Genomic DNA, 18054 nt, shown 5'->3' with positions numbered 1-18054 from the left:
TTTATTCGTTTGGTTTTTAAAGTGTGATGCCAGTTGGTTGGACTCAGACTACGGTTGACGCTCAGGCTATTATGAGATCAGATGTTTTATTTACGAGAGCAGGCTGTAATTAGAAAGGTTTGTGCTCCCCGCTCAAACTCGCACTGCTATAAACAATGGTGAATGCTAGAGGGTGCAGGCGAAAGGCAGGAATGGCAGCTGATTTCTGTTGTGCTGCATGAATGACTTTATTGCTACAACATTAAAAAATAATTGACTATAGAGGGGTTCATGGGAGGAATTTATTTGACGCTCACAAAGCTTCGAATCTCATCTACAACCAACAAACTTTACAAACATGTGACTTTTTGAAACTCTTATTATTTACGCTAACCTATTTCTTCAGCAAGTTGTGTAATTGAACACGTCAATCATTTCTTTTCTTCTCTTGGGCCCTCAGCGACAGGAAGGAAGTCTGCCTTGGTGATGACAACTCGCTGACCTTAACTTTCAACGCCAGGAACGAAGGAGAGGGAGGGGCGTACGAGGCAGAGCTGTACGTGGCATTGCCCCCGGAGGCAGATTACAGCGGCATTGCCCGCAATAATGAGGTGAGGAAAATGCCTAAAAAAACCCCTGTAGATCCTCAAACCTTTTTGTGCTAATGGTTTGAATGTGTCCTCTTTGTTTCTTCAGAGCCTCATCCAACTCACCTGCAGCTACGACACCGAGAACCAGACCCGATACCTCAGCTGTGATCTGGGAAACCCAATGAAGGCCGGTACCAATGTAAGAACTCTGTTTTTTCTTTTACCACATGGTAAAACAAAGTGCACACTCTTTCAATTCTAGGGTTAGGTATAGTATGTTTTACAGACAGAGGTGGGTAGAGTACCCAAAAATTGTACTCAAAGTAAGAGCAGCACAACTTCAATATATTTTTACTCAAGTAAAAGTAAAAAGTAACCGTCCAAGAAATTACTCAAGTAAGAGTACAAAAGTATTTGGTAAAACGTCTACTCAAGTACTGAGTAACCGATCAAATTAGCGACCATTTAATATTAAAAAATTACATAATCAAATGGGCCAAAATGTAAAATTTAGTGGACCAAAATGACAATAATTCATATAAGTAACAAAAAATAATTAAGTTAGGCAAAAGAAATTGTTTCCAAATCAATTTCTCACAATAAAAAAACTTATGAATCTTTAGTCTGTGTTTTTTATTCTGTGGGTAGAGAATCCAGAAATTTTACTCAAGTACGAGTAGCGATACTTCATAATAAAATTACTGAAGTAAAAGTAGAAAGTACAGCACAGCAAAAATACTTCTAGAAGTATTTTTTTTTAAAGTTACTCAGGTAGATGTAATTGAGTAAATGTAACTATTTACTACCCAACTTACAGATGCACCAATCAACTTTTTTCACTTCTTCCGAAATCTAAGGCTTAGTATCGGCCAGAACCAATCCGATACAGAAAAAGTTCTGAATTGACTTAAAATGTTTCTTTTTCTATGCACAGACATAACAAATTTACTTCATAACTCTGCATGAATACAGCACACTTAAAAACACTGATATCTTCACAAGCCTGGTGAGACATGCTAAAACAACTTTTAATTTGTTCAGTCAGTGTAAGTTGGAGTAGAACAGCCAATGCAGAATAAATAATAAAGAAACCGACAAAAACAAAAGGTTGACTACCTTGGTCTAACATAAACAAAGAAATAAACTGCAACAAACCTTCTTTCAAGTGATTCATAATGTGCAATTAGAAATGCTAAAGATAATGTGAAATAAATAAAGCATGACATTGCTTCCTGTCTTTGCATCATGTTAACATATTTATGTATACTCAGTACCAACAAACTGACTAAACTCCTGCTTTTATCAGTTATTGATCAGGTAATCACCTGCATTTGTTTTACAGCATTTGGCCGAATCTATGTTGCGGTTTTTATTGTGACTGGAACAAAATGTTGCACTTTTTTAAAGGTGTGTTTCATATGGTAGTACATCACAAATGACTGATTCTTGCATAATGCACTGTTTTGGATGGGCGGCGAATGGAACGGAAAAAGTTTTCCTGTGTCCGGAAATGTTGTGACAGGAAGTGGAGAATACATCTGTAACCCAAACTGCCTGCTGGGAAAAGGTGTTGTTAACAACCCGTCACGTATTTAACGGGACAGCACAGCAATTACCAGGGTAGTGACAATATGACCAAGTTTGGGAAGGATCTTCAGGTTTATTACTAATTTATTCAGTGGAGACATTTTGTTCTTTTTAATCTTTTAGATTTTGGTTGAAAGATGGTTGATTAAGATATCTTTATAATTCCTAACCAGGGACTTGAGAAGCGATGGGCCACTTCCTTCTGAAAGTAAAGGTTTTCTGAGAATTATTTGTGCAGAGCTTAATCTGAAACATATTTAGCGTTTTTTGCTGAGGAAGTAAGTCTTTACTATGTTTTGATTCTGCTTGTGAATTCTGATCCTTATATTTAAAATTTTACGTTCGCAGCTTTGGGCGGGTCTGCGATTTACGGTGCCTCGTCTGAAGGACACACACAAAACTGTCCAGTTTTACTTCCAGATACGCAGGTACACTATGAGCATACTGTGCTTCTATAATACTTTCAGAGTCAGAGTTAACAGTACAAACCTAATAGCTAACCTAAATGTTCTTTTTTTATTTTATTTTCACAGTAAAAATGAAAATAACTCCCAAAGTGAGGTTGTTTACTACAACCCCGAGGTGGTGGTCCAGGCTGATGTCATTCTGCAGGGGTGAGTTCAACTTTAGAGATCCTCTCATTTGAAGTTCATTCAGTCTCCAGTTCCTCCCTGCACATGCTCTCATCACCCTCCTTCTCTTTTCAAGTGTGTCTCGGCCAGATAAGGTCTTCTTTCCCCCGGCCAACTGGAAAGTGCCCAAAAGCTACGGGGTGGAACAGGATGTCGGGCCGGCTGTGGAACACATTTATGAGGTAATCAGCCAAGCTCTTATCTGTGCACACTCAGCGGGAACAGGATAGATTGGGTTTGAAACTAGATTTTATTGTTCATTCCGGAAAAGAAAAGGACCCATGATTGTGCTGCACCATCAAATTAATGGAGATCCATATCAGATATGAATTTTTTAGCAATCAATTGTGATCTTTTTAGGAGTCGTCATAGTACACATTCACTCGTAGTTGTCGCAACATTTATCAGCTTCACTGAACTCTAGTGCCTCACTTCATACACTATCCAGCCAGTGTAAGTGCAGAACACCTCCAACAGATTTTAAATTTACAAAGGAGACCCTATTTAGTTAAAATAAAATATATATTGGTAGCTACTTAATGGAGGGCTTTTATGTATTTTCCAGCAACATAGTGACGTTTTATAGCACAATCAGGCAATTATGTTACCTTCAGTTGTTATGGAATTGCTCTATATATATCAAAAACAACATTGCAATATAGCTGTATTTGACACCTGGAAATTGGCCTCTGTCCCTTTAAGAATCTCCTACCTTTTTTGCATTGCAATGCTTCATCTTTACTGCAAAAACAAAAAATTTGCAAATTTTGTTCTAGTTTCTAGTGTAAATATCTTAGTACACTTGAAATAAGATAAAAGTAACCGACAAGTAACTTTTCAGCAAGAAATGGGAACTTATTTTAATAATTCTGTAATTTTGATGAAAAAGTACTAGTTACACTAGTTATATTATTTGACTTCTAACTACTACTTTTCATCAATATTAAGGAATTACTTACTTAAAACTCGCTGAAAAGTTACTTGTAAATTAGTTTTGCCTTATTTCAGGTGTATTAAACTATTCGCTCTAGAAACTAAAGTAAAATAAAGAGAGAGAAGGACATGGATAAAATAGTTGTAGTGACAGAAATCTAAGGAAACTGAAGATGCTAATGAAGCTTAGTCTAGTACCTGACACGGTTCAGGAAGGAAAGTAAGCAATATTAGATCTGGAAACTCAAAAAAAAGATTATTTATTATCAATACCAACAGATTACAGTAAGGGTTGTACATGATGTGTGTATTGATTACCCTTATTATTGTTGTATAATGCTATTAACTAATTTTTGGTGAAAATGAAAACTTATGTCTCTGGCTGAGACATAAGTCCTTTAATCCTTGAAGCTGAATGCTTCAATAAGAAATCTTAATAAATGCTATACATGTATGATATATGTATAATTCATCTTAAAACTCTTTTCAAAGTGTATGCTTAAAATAAAATGCAGGGTTTACCCCAGTATATTATAAGCCTGGTGGGCCACCAGGCTTTACTTGTGCCCCCACCAGGCTAAGCATTGCTTATTTTTTCAAGTTTTTTTTAATGTTCGCATTTTTTAAGACTTTATAGTTGGTGTTCAGGTATTAATCTTCCAATCTTTTAATAACACATAATCATCAAGTGATATTTTCAAATTCCTGTGAACTTCAAGCATTTTTAACGCGAAAAGACGACAGGTCGCTGGATGAATGACTGCCCTAGCACCCACCCACTGGGCTTAGCAAGTTTTCTGGGGAAAACTTGAAATGAAATAGTTTTTTACTCTCAAAGCTCATATTTCCTTGATTTTTTAAAATAATTTTTTTCCAGCTCGTCAACAACGGCCCCAGTCGGATCAGCGGCACCCTGCTGGAGCTGCGCTGCCCTCTCCGCATCCAGGGTCACGATCTCCTTTACCCTCTCGAGTTCTACACAGAAGGTCCCATCAACTGCACCGCGGACAAAAACCTGAACCACCGTAATCTCAAAGTGAGCATCTCGCATGTGTGCACACACCTCTCTGGGCCCAATGGGGCTAAATTAGAGATCCTTCTGCACCCAGATTCCCAATGTTTTGCCCACATCCACCTCTTCCTCCCAGCTTCCCAGCTCCACCCATGACACTTACCCCACCGCTGCTTTGAAGTTGGAGCCCTTCCCTTCACTCACAGAGATCCACCTCACTCATCTTCAGCATGCACCAACACCCCCTTTCCAAATAGTAGCCTTTGGGATTCTGTGGGAAAAACATTTCCATGCAGTTGTTTTTGTTTACATTTGAAGTATGACAGATGTTGAGCAGGCCTGGGAGGGTGTCATTCATCTTAGCTGTGACCTCATGTTTTTTTTTTTTTTCCTTGTTGAATTGGTATGGTGAATTTCCATGGAAATCCTTGAGAGGGGAGTCCTCACATGCTTCTGATTAATGGTGAAAAAACCTCAGGGTTGTGCTAACATTAGACAATATATTGACAGAGAAAGTAGCATACTCCTTTATTGGTGCCTGTAGATTTACTGTGATAATCAGAGCTGTGTGTTTGCGTCTTTCTTCAGCTCCAGCGCTCATCGACAGAGTCTCCTGTTCTGGCACTGAAGGCTGATGAGCATCATGTTGAGAGGAGGGACGTCCACAAGAACTCGCTTGCTCATCTGACCAACCTGGTGAGACACTCATCGTTTTTATAGATGAAAATCCCAAAGAAATTTCAACTGAGTTTGAGGATTTTCTGCAATTTGTGTTCAAATTTGAAATAAATCCGTATTTTAAATCACTCTCCAGTTGTTACACACAATTGTGTTAACGTTATTAGGCCTGAGATCATTAATCGGATTAAACTTGATGAAGATTGTCAGCTAATTTAGTAAGTATACAAACAATAATCAAACAGTAATCAAAAAAATACTATTTTGCTGAAAGAGCAACACCCTCAGTGCACAAATTATACCAAACTATACAAAAATATGTGCATTTTGCATTTAAGATAAAAAAAAAAAAACAACTTCTTTGGTTGTAAACATATTCTATCCAGAACTCCTCAAGAGCAGTTTTAACTTCAACTGGGTTGAATCCTGTAAAGAAAATAATCTTCTAAGTACCTTTTGCTATCCAATTATTAATAGGTTAATGTAAAAAATAATCAACAAATCAGACATACGCTGTATTGATATGAAGTCGAGCAGAAATGTTAGAAGTATTTTAGTAGCTCCAAATGAATCATTTGCTGCAATGGTCAAGCTTTAAGGAACGCTATGTTGCTACAGTTTAGTTAAAAAAAAAAATTCTTATTCTGAAAAGGAATTCAATTATTATCTGATGTTTGTATATGGCATGTTTGGTGTGTATAATGTTGACACTGTTTTTAAGGGCTTTAAAAGTGATTATTGTTATTTGCTTTATAATCCTTTACATCAAAAATAAACAAACAATTCAATGCATCATTAAAAGCCCATAACTAATATAACATTCATGTTGATAAGTGGATGCAAACCCCTGACTGGCTTTGTCTCTCTCTGGGGACTGGATAATCAAATTATGATGCCATTAAAAAGGAGGGGTCAGAGGGCACATATTGGTCCCGTTGTGGCAATTAAGATTAAAGACCCGTTAGTAGTTAGCTGGGCAGTGAAACGCTGTGCAGACATGGACATGGGGTGGGATTTTTGCCTCAGATGCACCACTTCCCTCAGCCTCCTCTCCCTTTATTGGCTCTGGGTTTTCTGATGCCGCTACACACTGGTCCTATTGATCCATCAAGCTGCTGGCCACTGCCTTATCTGTGGACAGGGACCGCTCTTTGTCTTCCCACCAGGCTCTTCTGACTGTGTTTGTTTATAAAGCATGTTCAGTGACACTTGAATATGAAGCGGCCCTCTCTTCAGTTTTCTCTGAGCAGTCGTGTCTGTGGAGGTTATGAAACACAAAGGACTGATTATAACTGACCTCATAATAAACGGCTTTTAAAAATCAGTTTTTTTCGGTCTAAAATCTGTTGTTTTGATGGTCTTGGACAACACTGGTTCTGAGTGTTTGGTGATGATTGGCTCATTAGTTAATACTAATATCCAGTTTTTTAAGTCTTAAAAACAAATGCAATCTGTAGAAATGCAGTCAGTCTGACTTGTTATTGGGTTGATATCTGTGCTGCAGTTGCGTGAACCAGTTTCCATTTAAATTCAGCAACATATTCAAAGTGAATGAAATATTTGGTGATTAAGATGCAGAAGGGAACGTAGTGAAAATTACAACTCGACATCGACATTACAAGTTCTCTTAATACAGTGAAGAAGACCTATGCAATACCTGGTATTAGAGAGATGAATTTTGGTGTATGTTTTGGATTATTGTCCTGCTGGGACGTCCAGTTGTGTCCAATTTCCATCCAATTCAAACATGTGGATATTGTTATACTTATCAATTTGTACATCCAGTACCTGTGACATGATGCTGTCGGCACCATGCCTGATAATTGATACAGTCTTCTTAGATTTGAAAGCCTCGCCTTGCCTCCTCTAAAATTATTATCAATTCTGAAAGTTTCAAAAGTGTGTGATAGACTTCTGTATTAAAACAGAGTCTATTTTAAAGATTACAGTTGAAGACCGACTACTTGTTAAAGACCAACTTCTGTTTTGTCTTTCATTAATTGGTTGTACTTAGGGGTTCACCGATTGCAGTTTTTGGGTCGATCGCCGATTACCAACCTGCAGATTCCGATTTTAGCCAATACCAATTTTTTTCAATGTTTTTGTCTGAAATTTTGCTCAATATAGCAAGAAAGTTGCTGAATTGGCAACAGTAGGGTCACTATTGTTAACTGTAAATGTGCAGACATGACCTAGTGGGCCAGTCTGTCAAACATCTGTAATAGCAGAAAAGAAAAGGACAGTGATTGATTTTTAGACCTTTGTCGATGTAGATAAGATCAGTGGATAAGATCTGTTTCACATGTAAAAATTAGCCAATCACCGATCTCGCAAAATTAAGGAAATTGGCATAGCTAAATCGGTGTTAGCCTTGTAAAACAATTTCCAAACAGAACTTTAAATCAGCTTTCTAAATTCCTCTCCAATCAGTCACTAGAGCCATTAATGGGCTATTTTAATACACCCAGAGTGCAGGTTATCTCTGTCTGCTAGCTGTCAAGATAATGAGTAAAATAACAAAGGGATATTTCCTGAAACTTGGTGAACAGAAGAGGCAAAGGAAGTGTCTCAACAAACTGATTTGGATCCAGAGATAGGGCGGTGGAGGGCCGTGTTTTCAGGGTGTCACTTTGTTTCTGCATACAGCAGGACTGATGTCAGTTCAAAATCTTTTTCTGTTACATTACAGTGACACCAGAAACCTCTCATGGATTATCCCATCGTGAGGAATTTGTGAAATGTAGCTTCAAGACGACCTTAATTGTTCCTGTATTTTCTCAGACCTGTGTGGCCCCGTGTGGCCCCAGGCATGCAGCAGTTCCACCAGGAGGAAGTGAACTGATCTGTTCCCTGTCTGTTTCAATACTCATTTAGTCTGTCTAAGACTCAGACTAAAGGAACTGGGCGGTTGCACTCTTCTTCTCTTGGGTTTTCCCTCCTTGGTGTAATAAGTAAACTAATGCTTTCCTGCAGGAAACCCAATGAAACCCACAAGAGCGGGGGTGGTCTTGCTTTAGCACTGGCACTAAAGGACAGTGTGTGCATGTTGTAAAATGTTAAAGCTGCATTATTGCGAGCTAATAAAGATGTGTATTCTACAGTCTTGAGAAAAATGGGCCGGGTTTAGTGGTTGGGCAATAATGTGGCAAGTTGTGCATGCTGCATTTTTACAGTCTCATGACATTCCTTCAGTCTAATTCGAAGCAGGCGTGGAATTGGGATAATAACATTGGGCTCTTTGTTACGTTTATGTGTCCTGAAGCATTATGACCATGATTGGTTTTAGTTTTGCCATATAAAATCTCACCTGCATTTACTTTAGCTTGTTATGTTGTGGGATACTTTTGTGGAGATTATGTTTTTACTACAACATTCTCTTCTTCTTTTTTTTTTCATAGTCTTGCTCTAATGCGGATTGCTGGACGCTCCAGTGCAACGTTGGTCTGCTGGAGAAGGGAACCACTGCGATCCTGAAAATGCGCTCGCGCGTCTGGGCCGAGACCTTCACTGAGGTTAGTGGGAGAACAACCTTGCCATTCAAGCTGCCTTCTTCATACATGAACATGTGTTTCCACCAGAGGAAAGAGCTACAAAATACTTCCCCCTAGTGCTTGTGTATTTTCTCATGTCAGGCTTTGGCAGGGTCTAAGAAGCAAAAAAAGTGAAAACCTCAAAGCAGAACTCAATAACACATTTTGTTTGTGCACACTTGGCCTTTGTAATGGTTCTGGATCAGCTGCCACTCTGAGTGGAATCACATATTTGTCTCAGGAAACAAAACTGTTGCTTTGTGGAACTCCAGATTGCTGTAAAAACAGTTTCCTTTTGTTATTCTTGGTTATTGTGACTGTTCTACAGTCATGTATTCATCACCCACTTCACACATTAACATGGAAGATGTGTGATGTATTGGAAAATCAGTGTCTCTTAGATAGATGGAGTACTGAAGAGGTTTTATTTCCCCATGGTCTGTGTCACCACCTTGTGTAGATTTTATGTACTTCATGTATTTTCAATATTTTTGAAATATTTTTTATACTTTTCAGAAAGCTTACAAGCAATACGTAATGGAGTGTCTGGGCAGATTCAACGTAAAGAAGATGCCATATGCAATCCTACCCAAGCACTATCCAAGTGGTCAGAAAAAGGTACTTGTTGTCTTTTAACAGGTTGCTGTTTGTAGCTGGATTACTTTAAGCTGAGAAACGGTCTCGTCATCCACAGGTGGTGACCCCAGTGGTTTGGAACAAGCCAGATATTGAGAACTCGGTCCCTCTGTGGATCATCGTCTTGGCCATCCTGGCCGGTTTACTGCTGCTGGCTCTTCTTATCTACGTCCTTTACAGGGTGAGTGGATTAGTTAAGTTAAAAGAGTTTAAAATGTCACTGCTGCTATTAAGAGAGAGTTTATTTCATCATGTATGCAGTCTCCCTTTGATTTGTGTTTGGGCTTGTAATACATAGTTATATTAAAATAACCATGAGGTTTTCAACTTGGTTCAGTTCAGCGGGCTCTTAATTATTTTTTAATTATTCGTTAAAACGAGAACGTTTTCATATTTTAACGAGTTTTGCATCTTGCTATAAGTTTTTTCAATTAAACAAGATACTGGCCCTGAATTTATTTCCAAGCTCTAACATTTAAACACTTCTGTAAACATTTGATAAATCTGAGCGGGTGCAATAACAAAGTCAAAGTGAATGGAAGCAGCTGAAAATCCCACTTTTCCATGTATATCCACATTCTATGACGTGTCAGAAAATTTCTTTGAATGTTCCCACTTTATCTACGTCTTTCGTGTCTAAAATAAGATCACATTTAAAGAACCCGTGTATAAGCTGATCAGGCTTGTGCTTACATTTAATTCCTGCATATTTTTTGTTCTCTCTGCAGCTTGGCTTCTTCAAGCGTTCTCTACCTTACGGCACAGCCATGGAAAAAGCTCAACTCAAACCACAGGCTGCTTCTGAGGCCTAACTGATCGACTGAGTTACCAGAACCATCATATCTGGCCAAATGATTGCAAAGGAGAGAATCACAACGGAACATGTGGCGTGGATCAGAGAGACTACTGGAACTCCGCTGTGCTGCACTAGAGGAAGACAAAAACCCGAGGATCTACAAGCCAAATGAATGTTTTTTTTTTAATTTATATCTTTGTTTTTAACCCTGTTGGGATTGTCGTCAAATAGAACTGATCTCTGTGCCTAAAAACAAATTTTAGATCATCCAGCAAAAAGAAGCACACAGGTTACCATTTCCTGTTCATGCAGGAACAAGTTGGGTTTACTTTTATAGACGCCTGTGATGAAGACGTCTGTTTATCTGCTTCATATTGGTGCTAATTATTAAACATGTTTGCCATCTCTAACAGGAAACAACCGAAGATTGTTTTTTCAGCTTTCAGGTCAAAAACTGATTTGCAACATATATGGTATCCTGTTTAAGAGCTAAAATGAATTGTTTGACCCTGTTTTACGCCTGTGTGAGCTGTTGCCATTTTCCAGCCCGCCGCCACTATGCAACCCCTGAACAGGAAAAGCGGGTATTAAAAATGCTTTAGATGGATCATTTCTGGAAATGATCACTTTCTGTCTCAGATTGGTGGAAAGTGTTTTTTTATTTTTATTTTTTGCACTCACAGGAAATCTACTGATATTTTTTTTTTTTTTCAAATACACCAAAGACTGACTGAGCTTCCTTTGAGATTTGACTTTGACTCCTACTGATCACGTCGTCCAAATCCTGTGCGTGTTGTTCTCAGTGTTACCGCAGCGCCGTTAGCAAGCTGGGATGGGACTGGGACCACCACAGACCTGTTGAACCTCATGTTGAAGCAGCGTGGCGCTTCCTGTCAGAAAGTGGTGCTCTCCTATCTTTTCTGGTGCTTAAAGGGGGGGAAAAAGCACACAGAGTTGTCGGCAGTGGTAGCATGATGAAAACGGACAGAGACAGGACAGACAGCAATGATGTAGCCTTGACAGGAGGCTGAAGAACGATGGATCCTTTTTCAGCTTACAGTGTGATGCTGAATGAGATACTGTATTTTATTTAGTTTTATTTTTTTGGTGAGTAAAATGAATGAGACGCAGCTGACATCATCCCACTACCAAAAATGCTGCAGGGACTGAACAATAAGTCATTGTATTTGTTTCTTTTTATGCAGGTGCATCGGAATAAATGAAAATATCAGCAAAAAAAAGCATTTATTTCAGTAATTTGGCTCAAAAGGTGATAGAGAATTTTAAGAGTTCTTGTTCTGTTTTTCCTTCCACTTAACTTTCCATTAATACGTGTACATGCAACACTGAACACTGGAGAGTGTTTGTGTATGATGTGGCCACAACATAACATATTCCTCCAGTAATAATCTATTTTATTTATTAGTCTCATGTGATTTTCAGATTTTAATGAGTTAGAAGCCACAATCATCAAAATGAACAGAATAAAGTGCTATAAAATGCATTTGTCTATCAATATTTGTGATAAGTAAATTAATTGAGTGATATTCAAATTTATTAAGATGCACCTCTACTCAAGTTTATGTGCCTTAATGTAAATACTTCATGTCTGTGGGTTAGCGTTAGGGTTACTTGCGTGTGACTCCGTGTGTTCATGGATTTGTGTGAATGATATATTTAAATTCTTTTGTTTTGAGTGTGTCTGGTTTTTACCTTTCCTACCGCCTAGTCCTTTGTAGCCTGAGATAATTGAGGTCAGAGTTTTTCGTTAATATTAAACCCAACAGCAAAAATACCTCAAACAAAGGGATAACAACTAGGCACTGGGAACTACACAATGGTTGGAAGTGCAATATTTATATTCACTCTTTTTAACGTGTCACTGCTTGTATTTGATGTCTGTTTTAAACCAGAAATTGAAGGTGTAGACTAAATCTCCTGTTGGTTTCTGTTTTTTTTTTTACTTGCTTTCTCACTGCGAGCAGAGTGGAATCTAAAAAATACTTTCCCCAACTTCAGATATGCTCATCCTCACTTCACTGGACTGCTCTGAACTGCCTTCACCTTCTCACAGGTTTTTATTACACAGATTGATGCTGAAACAAAGCCACAAAGCATGTTCAATAGTTACAGGCTCTGCTTTTGCAGCTGTTCAAACAACCATTTTAGTTAACATGTGTTGTGCACATTTTTCTCCACTGGCTTCCTAAAACATCCTATCAGAGGATGATTTATGTCCACCTGGACGAGAAACTCCCCATTTAGTTATGGATTTAAATCCTTCATCTGATATTTATGATATTATAAATATTATAAAATTTCTTCCCTTAAATTTGCCAATGACAGGAACATTCTACTTTTTCTTCCATTGTTACATCAGGAGAAGGCACTGGTAATTATTTTCTCTTTTTTTAATGTCTTCATCCACTTTTTCTCTCCAGAACTTTCTAAAAGAAGTTGTACATATTTGTGACAAGGAGAGTTTTGACTGATTGAGAAATTTCTCTCCCCATATTGGGGAGACTTTTTTGTGCCAGGTGGAAGGTCTGTTTTTACCTGCTTTGGTTTGTACTTTAAATAATAAAAAAATCTCCCTTTTTACCAATTTTTTGTGTCCTCATTGACTATGCATAACTTGGAAAATAATTTATTTAGAAAACGACATCATATGAAAGCATGTTAATGTCAGTTTGTGGCGTTGTTGCCAAAAATGTATAATACAATATATTACTTTAAAAGTGAAAACAGAAGTGCTCAGAAAAGTCAAAGGTAGTATTTGTGGCACAAATGTTTAACATGTGTTGTATAACTGCAGCTTACAATGTGTCATATAAAAAAACATTAAAATTTACAGCAGATATAGAGCAGCATTTTTACATTTTTGTACAAAGCCTTTTGGGCGGATGTAAGGCTTGCTTGGTAAAAACATTCCCAGCTGTCCTGTTGTTCAGCACTGAGGTCATTCCTCTGCATGCTGCACATTTTCACTTCCTGCTATGAACTGCAGAAAGATCCATCCTGCTCAGGCGACTGTAAAAGTTCAGAAAATCCTTGCAATTCAGTTTCTGATTTTGATATAAAGTTCCAGTATTTCCCCATCCAAAGGCAGATGTCCTAGCATTCGATTGTTCTCGATAGCTGGGTGAGCTTCCGCTGGTTGTCGATCACCTTCAGGTTTTGAATGTAGTGTCGGATGTTGCTGGGAGAGCGGAGAGGGAAGGCATGGTCGGAATCTGGGCGAGAGAGAGAGAGAGAGAGAGAGAGGAAATCTCGAATAGTCACAGCAGCATGTTAAAAATGTAAACCCAGAAAAAATAGGCTTTAAAACTAAACGTAACTTTTTTTATAAAAAAATGTTTTTTATGTATTTGTTGACATGAGACACAATCTGTGAAATTTTTTTTAGCTCCTCTGCCTTTTCACTACTGTCTCCAGAAATACAAAGCTCCTGGTCAGAAACAACCAATCAGACCTAGGAGGAGGGTCTTAGCGCTGTCAATCAGCCTCATCCACACCTTGCCAACCATGAATGCTCATGCTAGATAGCATGGCCACCAATGACAGCAAATATTGGTGGCCACAAAGCATAGATAAACAGTTTTTCTGCCTTCATCCACTTTAAGCTGTTCTTCCATCCTTAGCAAATTGAGTAGCAAGTACAGGAGCATTATTAACATTAAAAGACAGAGGAACTTGATTATTTTAACCGTTTATCTGTCTCTTACTATGCTGTCATGACATGGTGACCGTTTTAACAAATATGTATAAAAAAATCCATATTGTTTATAAAAGTTACATACTGTGACTTCAAGTCATGACTACAAAAACAACATAGCTTACACGTAGATAATCGAGTAGCAGGCCCATCCAGAAACATGCGATCAGCCAGGCCCCTCTGTGGCGATGAAGGCACTGCAGAACAGCAAGAGAATAAAACAAAGAGAATAAAACAAAGTGAATCCCTCCAGTGCAGCTGAAACATGCGTATGTCCGGCCTCAGAATGGTGTATTGTTGTTTACACGACGGCGTCCATGGTTCACTTACCATAAGGTTGGCTTCTGCAACCTCGTACAATTTTAACTGTCTTGGCAAGCATTCGCTAGGACAAGAAAGAGATTAAACATTTCAGTCCCCACAGTTTTACAAAAATGTTTCATTGAATACAATTAAGCCAAAAAGTGAGCAAAAAAAATTTCTGTACCATTTTCTCAAAATTCACCAGTTTGTCAACGTAGTTTGGGTTGCCCTCATGGATGAATGTCATGTCTGTGCAAAAACAAAAAACCCAGAGGAGATTTGGTATTTTAAAAATTCAGAGAAAGATGTCTTCTGATTTATGAAGCTGACGTTTGGTGCTTCTTTACCTTTCAGCAGCAGAGGCATGAAGGGAATGTACGGAGCACTGAGTTTGGCCACAGCCAGGCGATAGGCCCTGTGGTTCCGTGAAGGATCCTAACAGAACCAGACAAAGGATAAACACCAGAATGTCCTGCACACTCACTCACTAATCTAAACAATGCAACAAAATAAGTGATATCAGAGTTTGTGGTGAGAATTACCATCAGTCGCTCATAAGCACAGTAGATTCTTTTAGTTTTGCTCGGTATTCTCTGCAAGGTAAAGTAAAAAGTTACGTAAAGTATTAGAAAAATATGATATTATATTATCATGTCTGCTCACCTCCCAGGTCTTGTAAAGCCTCTGGACAGCACTGTTGCTCAGACCAAACATCACAGCGAAAAATGAGTTGAGATTCCTCTGTTCTTTTAACCTGAAGATGAATATGTTTAGAAAACCATGTTGTTTTTAAAATGTGTGAAATACTGCTGTAAGGAGTTTAGCAATTACACAAAAACATTGTGGGAACTGCTCTTTAAGAGCAACCAGAGGTTGATGTCAGCTCTCTGTGGTAACACCTGATTAATTTACAAAACCAAATTCAGAAAAGTGGAAAAAAGCTGTAATTTCCTGAGTTTTCTTTGATAAAAATTAATGTTTTGAAATGGGTGGGATTTGATTCTGGCAACAGACATAAAATTGGGGATGTTTTTAGCTTTCGTTTAGCAAAGACAGTAAATAATATATACAAATGAACTACTTACAGCTAAAATTGTTTATCCTTCCTAGACAACCTCCTAATGTTTCTCAAAATAGGGCAAGTTCATGTAATAAACAAGAAAAATGTTTCCATGTTTCCTGTTCGACGTGCTAGATATGGTTCTATTGTCCATCGTTTTCAACTTCTGAGATTAAAGTATAAGAATGTATTCACCATCTCCACCCAACTGGCGCGCACCTTACAAAGAATCAAGCACACCCATCCCTTTCGCTGCTCAAGGTCAGCAGCCAACTCTTAAGGTAACCTGGCACACCTGTGCTCACATAACGATCTCTCTTCAGACAAAGAACCTCAACCGAAAGCTTCCTCAAAGACACCACTGGTAGGAAATGGACACCTTTCACAGTTTACATGATTCAGACTGAATTCAGAAGACCAAAATAGATTTATTGTTTGATGCAATGTTTTTAGTAGTTCTGCTGTTTGGGACATAATTTGTTCATTTATTCATTCACAGTTAACTTAAAAGTAAATGATTGAATCATTACTTGAGAAAGTTAATGTGTTTAAGTTAAAATTTACTTACTACTATCTGTAATTAACATCTCTCCTATCCGTTGTAGGTTTTCAACCTACTCATGCTGCCTGTTCATATGCTGCTGATGAGATTAAAGAAAAGATGAATAAAAGATGTCATTCAGATGAGTTGTTACTAGGAAGAATAGTGCTAACTGCTAACTTTGGAGGAAAAAAGCCTTTTTCACATCTAGGCAAAAGCTGAGGTGGCTTAAGAGAGCAAAAAACTGCGATGTATTGTTTAAAAGATGATCTTAAGGAATATTTAGTACAGTAAATAAAAACAATGACATGTTGGTGCTGCACAAAGTTTAAAAGTAAGTAAAACTGCTCTCCCATTGTATCTTGTCTTGATTTTGTTGTATTGAAAAATTATTATCCCACTTGTGGATGTTAATGCTCTCATTTTTAAAGTCGGTGTTATACAATCAGCCAATATCTGACTCTAAAAACAGATGCATTAACATCCATAAGCTGTTAATGTGCTTTTATTTTATACTAATCATTTAAAACTCAGAGCTGGGGCGGGCCATGGTGGCGTAGGGGATAGAGCCACCCATGTTTGGAGGCCTTGAGTCCTCGACGCGGTTCGACTCCCGTACCCGGCAACATTTGCCACATGTCTCCTTCCCCCTTTCCTGTCAGCCTACTTTCAAAAAAATAAGGGACACTAGAGCCCACAAAAAGACCCCCTGGCAGGGTATAAAAAACAAAAAAAACCTCAGAGCTGGGCAAAAAAATAAAAATAAACATTTGGGAACCCAGTTTTATGTTTATCTAAGCAGAGCAAAAACCAGAGGATTTTGTATTATGCCAAGTCCTATCACATTTTGAAAGTATGTGCATCTCTGTAAACATTTTGAACGGCTTGGTAAAATGTAAAACATAAGAGACAGGAGTAATTAAGTGAAGTAATTCTATTGAAACAAACTGATGAATTGACCATTAAGCTTTAAAGAAAAAAAAATCAAATCAGCTTTCTTGTCTTCTTACACTGAGGCGATTTTGATAAACTTCTTGAGCAGAATGGCCCGTTTCACCAGGTCCTCACAGAGGCACAGCTCAGTCACCACCCAGTGCTGGACCACATTAAAGTGCCGCACAAACCGCTCCAGGTTGGCTGTGGTGGCACCTGGGAATTTATGGCGACCAAATATGTAGTAGACGAGCTCCACCTGCAGAAACGGGGACAACGCATCAACACCACGTAAAAAATAAAAAAGCCTTGAAGTGACAGACAGAAAAGCTCTCAGGTTTAGAGTAAAGGATGTGATGACACAGATTGTTTTACTTGTTATTGCAACCAACTGGAACGCTCCATGGGTGGTAAACAATCTTTTCCTCTTTGTTCTTCAGTAAATGGTTTATATTCTCTTGCGAAATGTGATATTTTGTCCAAAAATGTGCAACGTTACCTCATGCATGGCAGTAAACAGTTCCCAGTCATAGTTAGTCAGTTCTGTGGCAATGTCTTTGGAACTCATCTGCTCAATGAGGTCAGTCGTTGCCTGTTCTGGGCCCTGCTGATCCTTCAGTGGCCGCTGTACGAACAGAAGAGCATAATTGTTTAACTTTTCTACTTCAAGAAAATGTATGAAATATGCAGAAGACAAACATTCCTCACCAGTTGTTCCACTTCGCTGCTTGTACAGATGAACAGTCTCTCATTGAGGCCTAGAGCAGTGTAGACTGCAGTTGCATCCAGCTTTAATTGCGCTCTTTCTGTAAGAAAAATTACACATACATCAGTATTTCACCATTTATTATTTATGCAATGTGTGTATATGTAACACGGTTTTATTTTAACTATAGTATAGATGTGAAGTTTGTCAAAATGTATTTCTTTGAATTTATTTTGTTTAGTCAAGTTGTTTCTCCAAACATTTGCTGGTGTTTTAAATTCTGTTAAGCTGCTCTTGACAGTTGGTGGTTACTATAGAAACCTGTAACTGACAGCTCCTCCCCATTTTTTCTGTCGCCGTCGGTAACTGTGGTATGTACTAGAATCAGCTCTGTTTTCTTTACAAAGTATATTTTAGACAAAT

At 38.2% G+C, this 18054-nt stretch overlaps 2 protein-coding genes across 4 annotated transcripts in view; one reads left to right on the top strand and one right to left on the bottom strand.

The window, feature by feature from the left end:
- The window catches only part of itga5 (integrin, alpha 5 (fibronectin receptor, alpha polypeptide)), a 48800-nt gene extending 35826 nt beyond the window's left edge, over positions 1-12974 (top strand). Inside the window, exons 20-30 of the mRNA XM_028010282.1 lie at positions 440-590; positions 676-768; positions 2505-2584; positions 2690-2770; positions 2865-2970; positions 4599-4757; positions 5322-5429; positions 8810-8923; positions 9458-9559; positions 9636-9758; positions 10306-12974. Coding sequence (XP_027866083.1) covers positions 440-590; positions 676-768; positions 2505-2584; positions 2690-2770; positions 2865-2970; positions 4599-4757; positions 5322-5429; positions 8810-8923; positions 9458-9559; positions 9636-9758; positions 10306-10389 — 1201 coding nt within the window. The 3' untranslated portion in view covers positions 10390-12974. The remainder of the gene's footprint in view (positions 1-439; positions 591-675; positions 769-2504; positions 2585-2689; positions 2771-2864; positions 2971-4598; positions 4758-5321; positions 5430-8809; positions 8924-9457; positions 9560-9635; positions 9759-10305) is intronic.
- rapgef3 (Rap guanine nucleotide exchange factor (GEF) 3) overlaps positions 12325-18054 on the bottom strand; it is a 34672-nt gene continuing 28942 nt past the window's right edge. For all 3 annotated transcript variants that reach the window (XM_028010285.1, XM_028010283.1, XM_028010284.1), the window contains 10 exons: positions 17634-17731; positions 17425-17550; positions 17003-17184; positions 15055-15145; positions 14934-14984; positions 14739-14826; positions 14576-14640; positions 14419-14473; positions 14214-14285; positions 12325-13606 (listed from right to left, as the gene is read on the bottom strand). In XM_028010285.1, the coding sequence (XP_027866086.1) occupies positions 13488-13606; positions 14214-14285; positions 14419-14473; positions 14576-14640; positions 14739-14826; positions 14934-14984; positions 15055-15145; positions 17003-17184; positions 17425-17550; positions 17634-17731 (947 nt within the window). In that variant the 3' untranslated portion in view covers positions 12325-13487. The remainder of the gene's footprint in view (positions 13607-14213; positions 14286-14418; positions 14474-14575; positions 14641-14738; positions 14827-14933; positions 14985-15054; positions 15146-17002; positions 17185-17424; positions 17551-17633; positions 17732-18054) is intronic.

Source organism: Xiphophorus couchianus, chromosome 24 (genome assembly GCF_001444195.1).
Source record: "Xiphophorus couchianus chromosome 24, X_couchianus-1.0, whole genome shotgun sequence".
Classification (NCBI taxonomy): Eukaryota; Metazoa; Chordata; class Actinopteri; order Cyprinodontiformes; family Poeciliidae; genus Xiphophorus; species Xiphophorus couchianus.
Note: the sequence above shows the minus strand (reverse complement) of the source record. Positions and strands in the feature narration are given on the sequence as shown.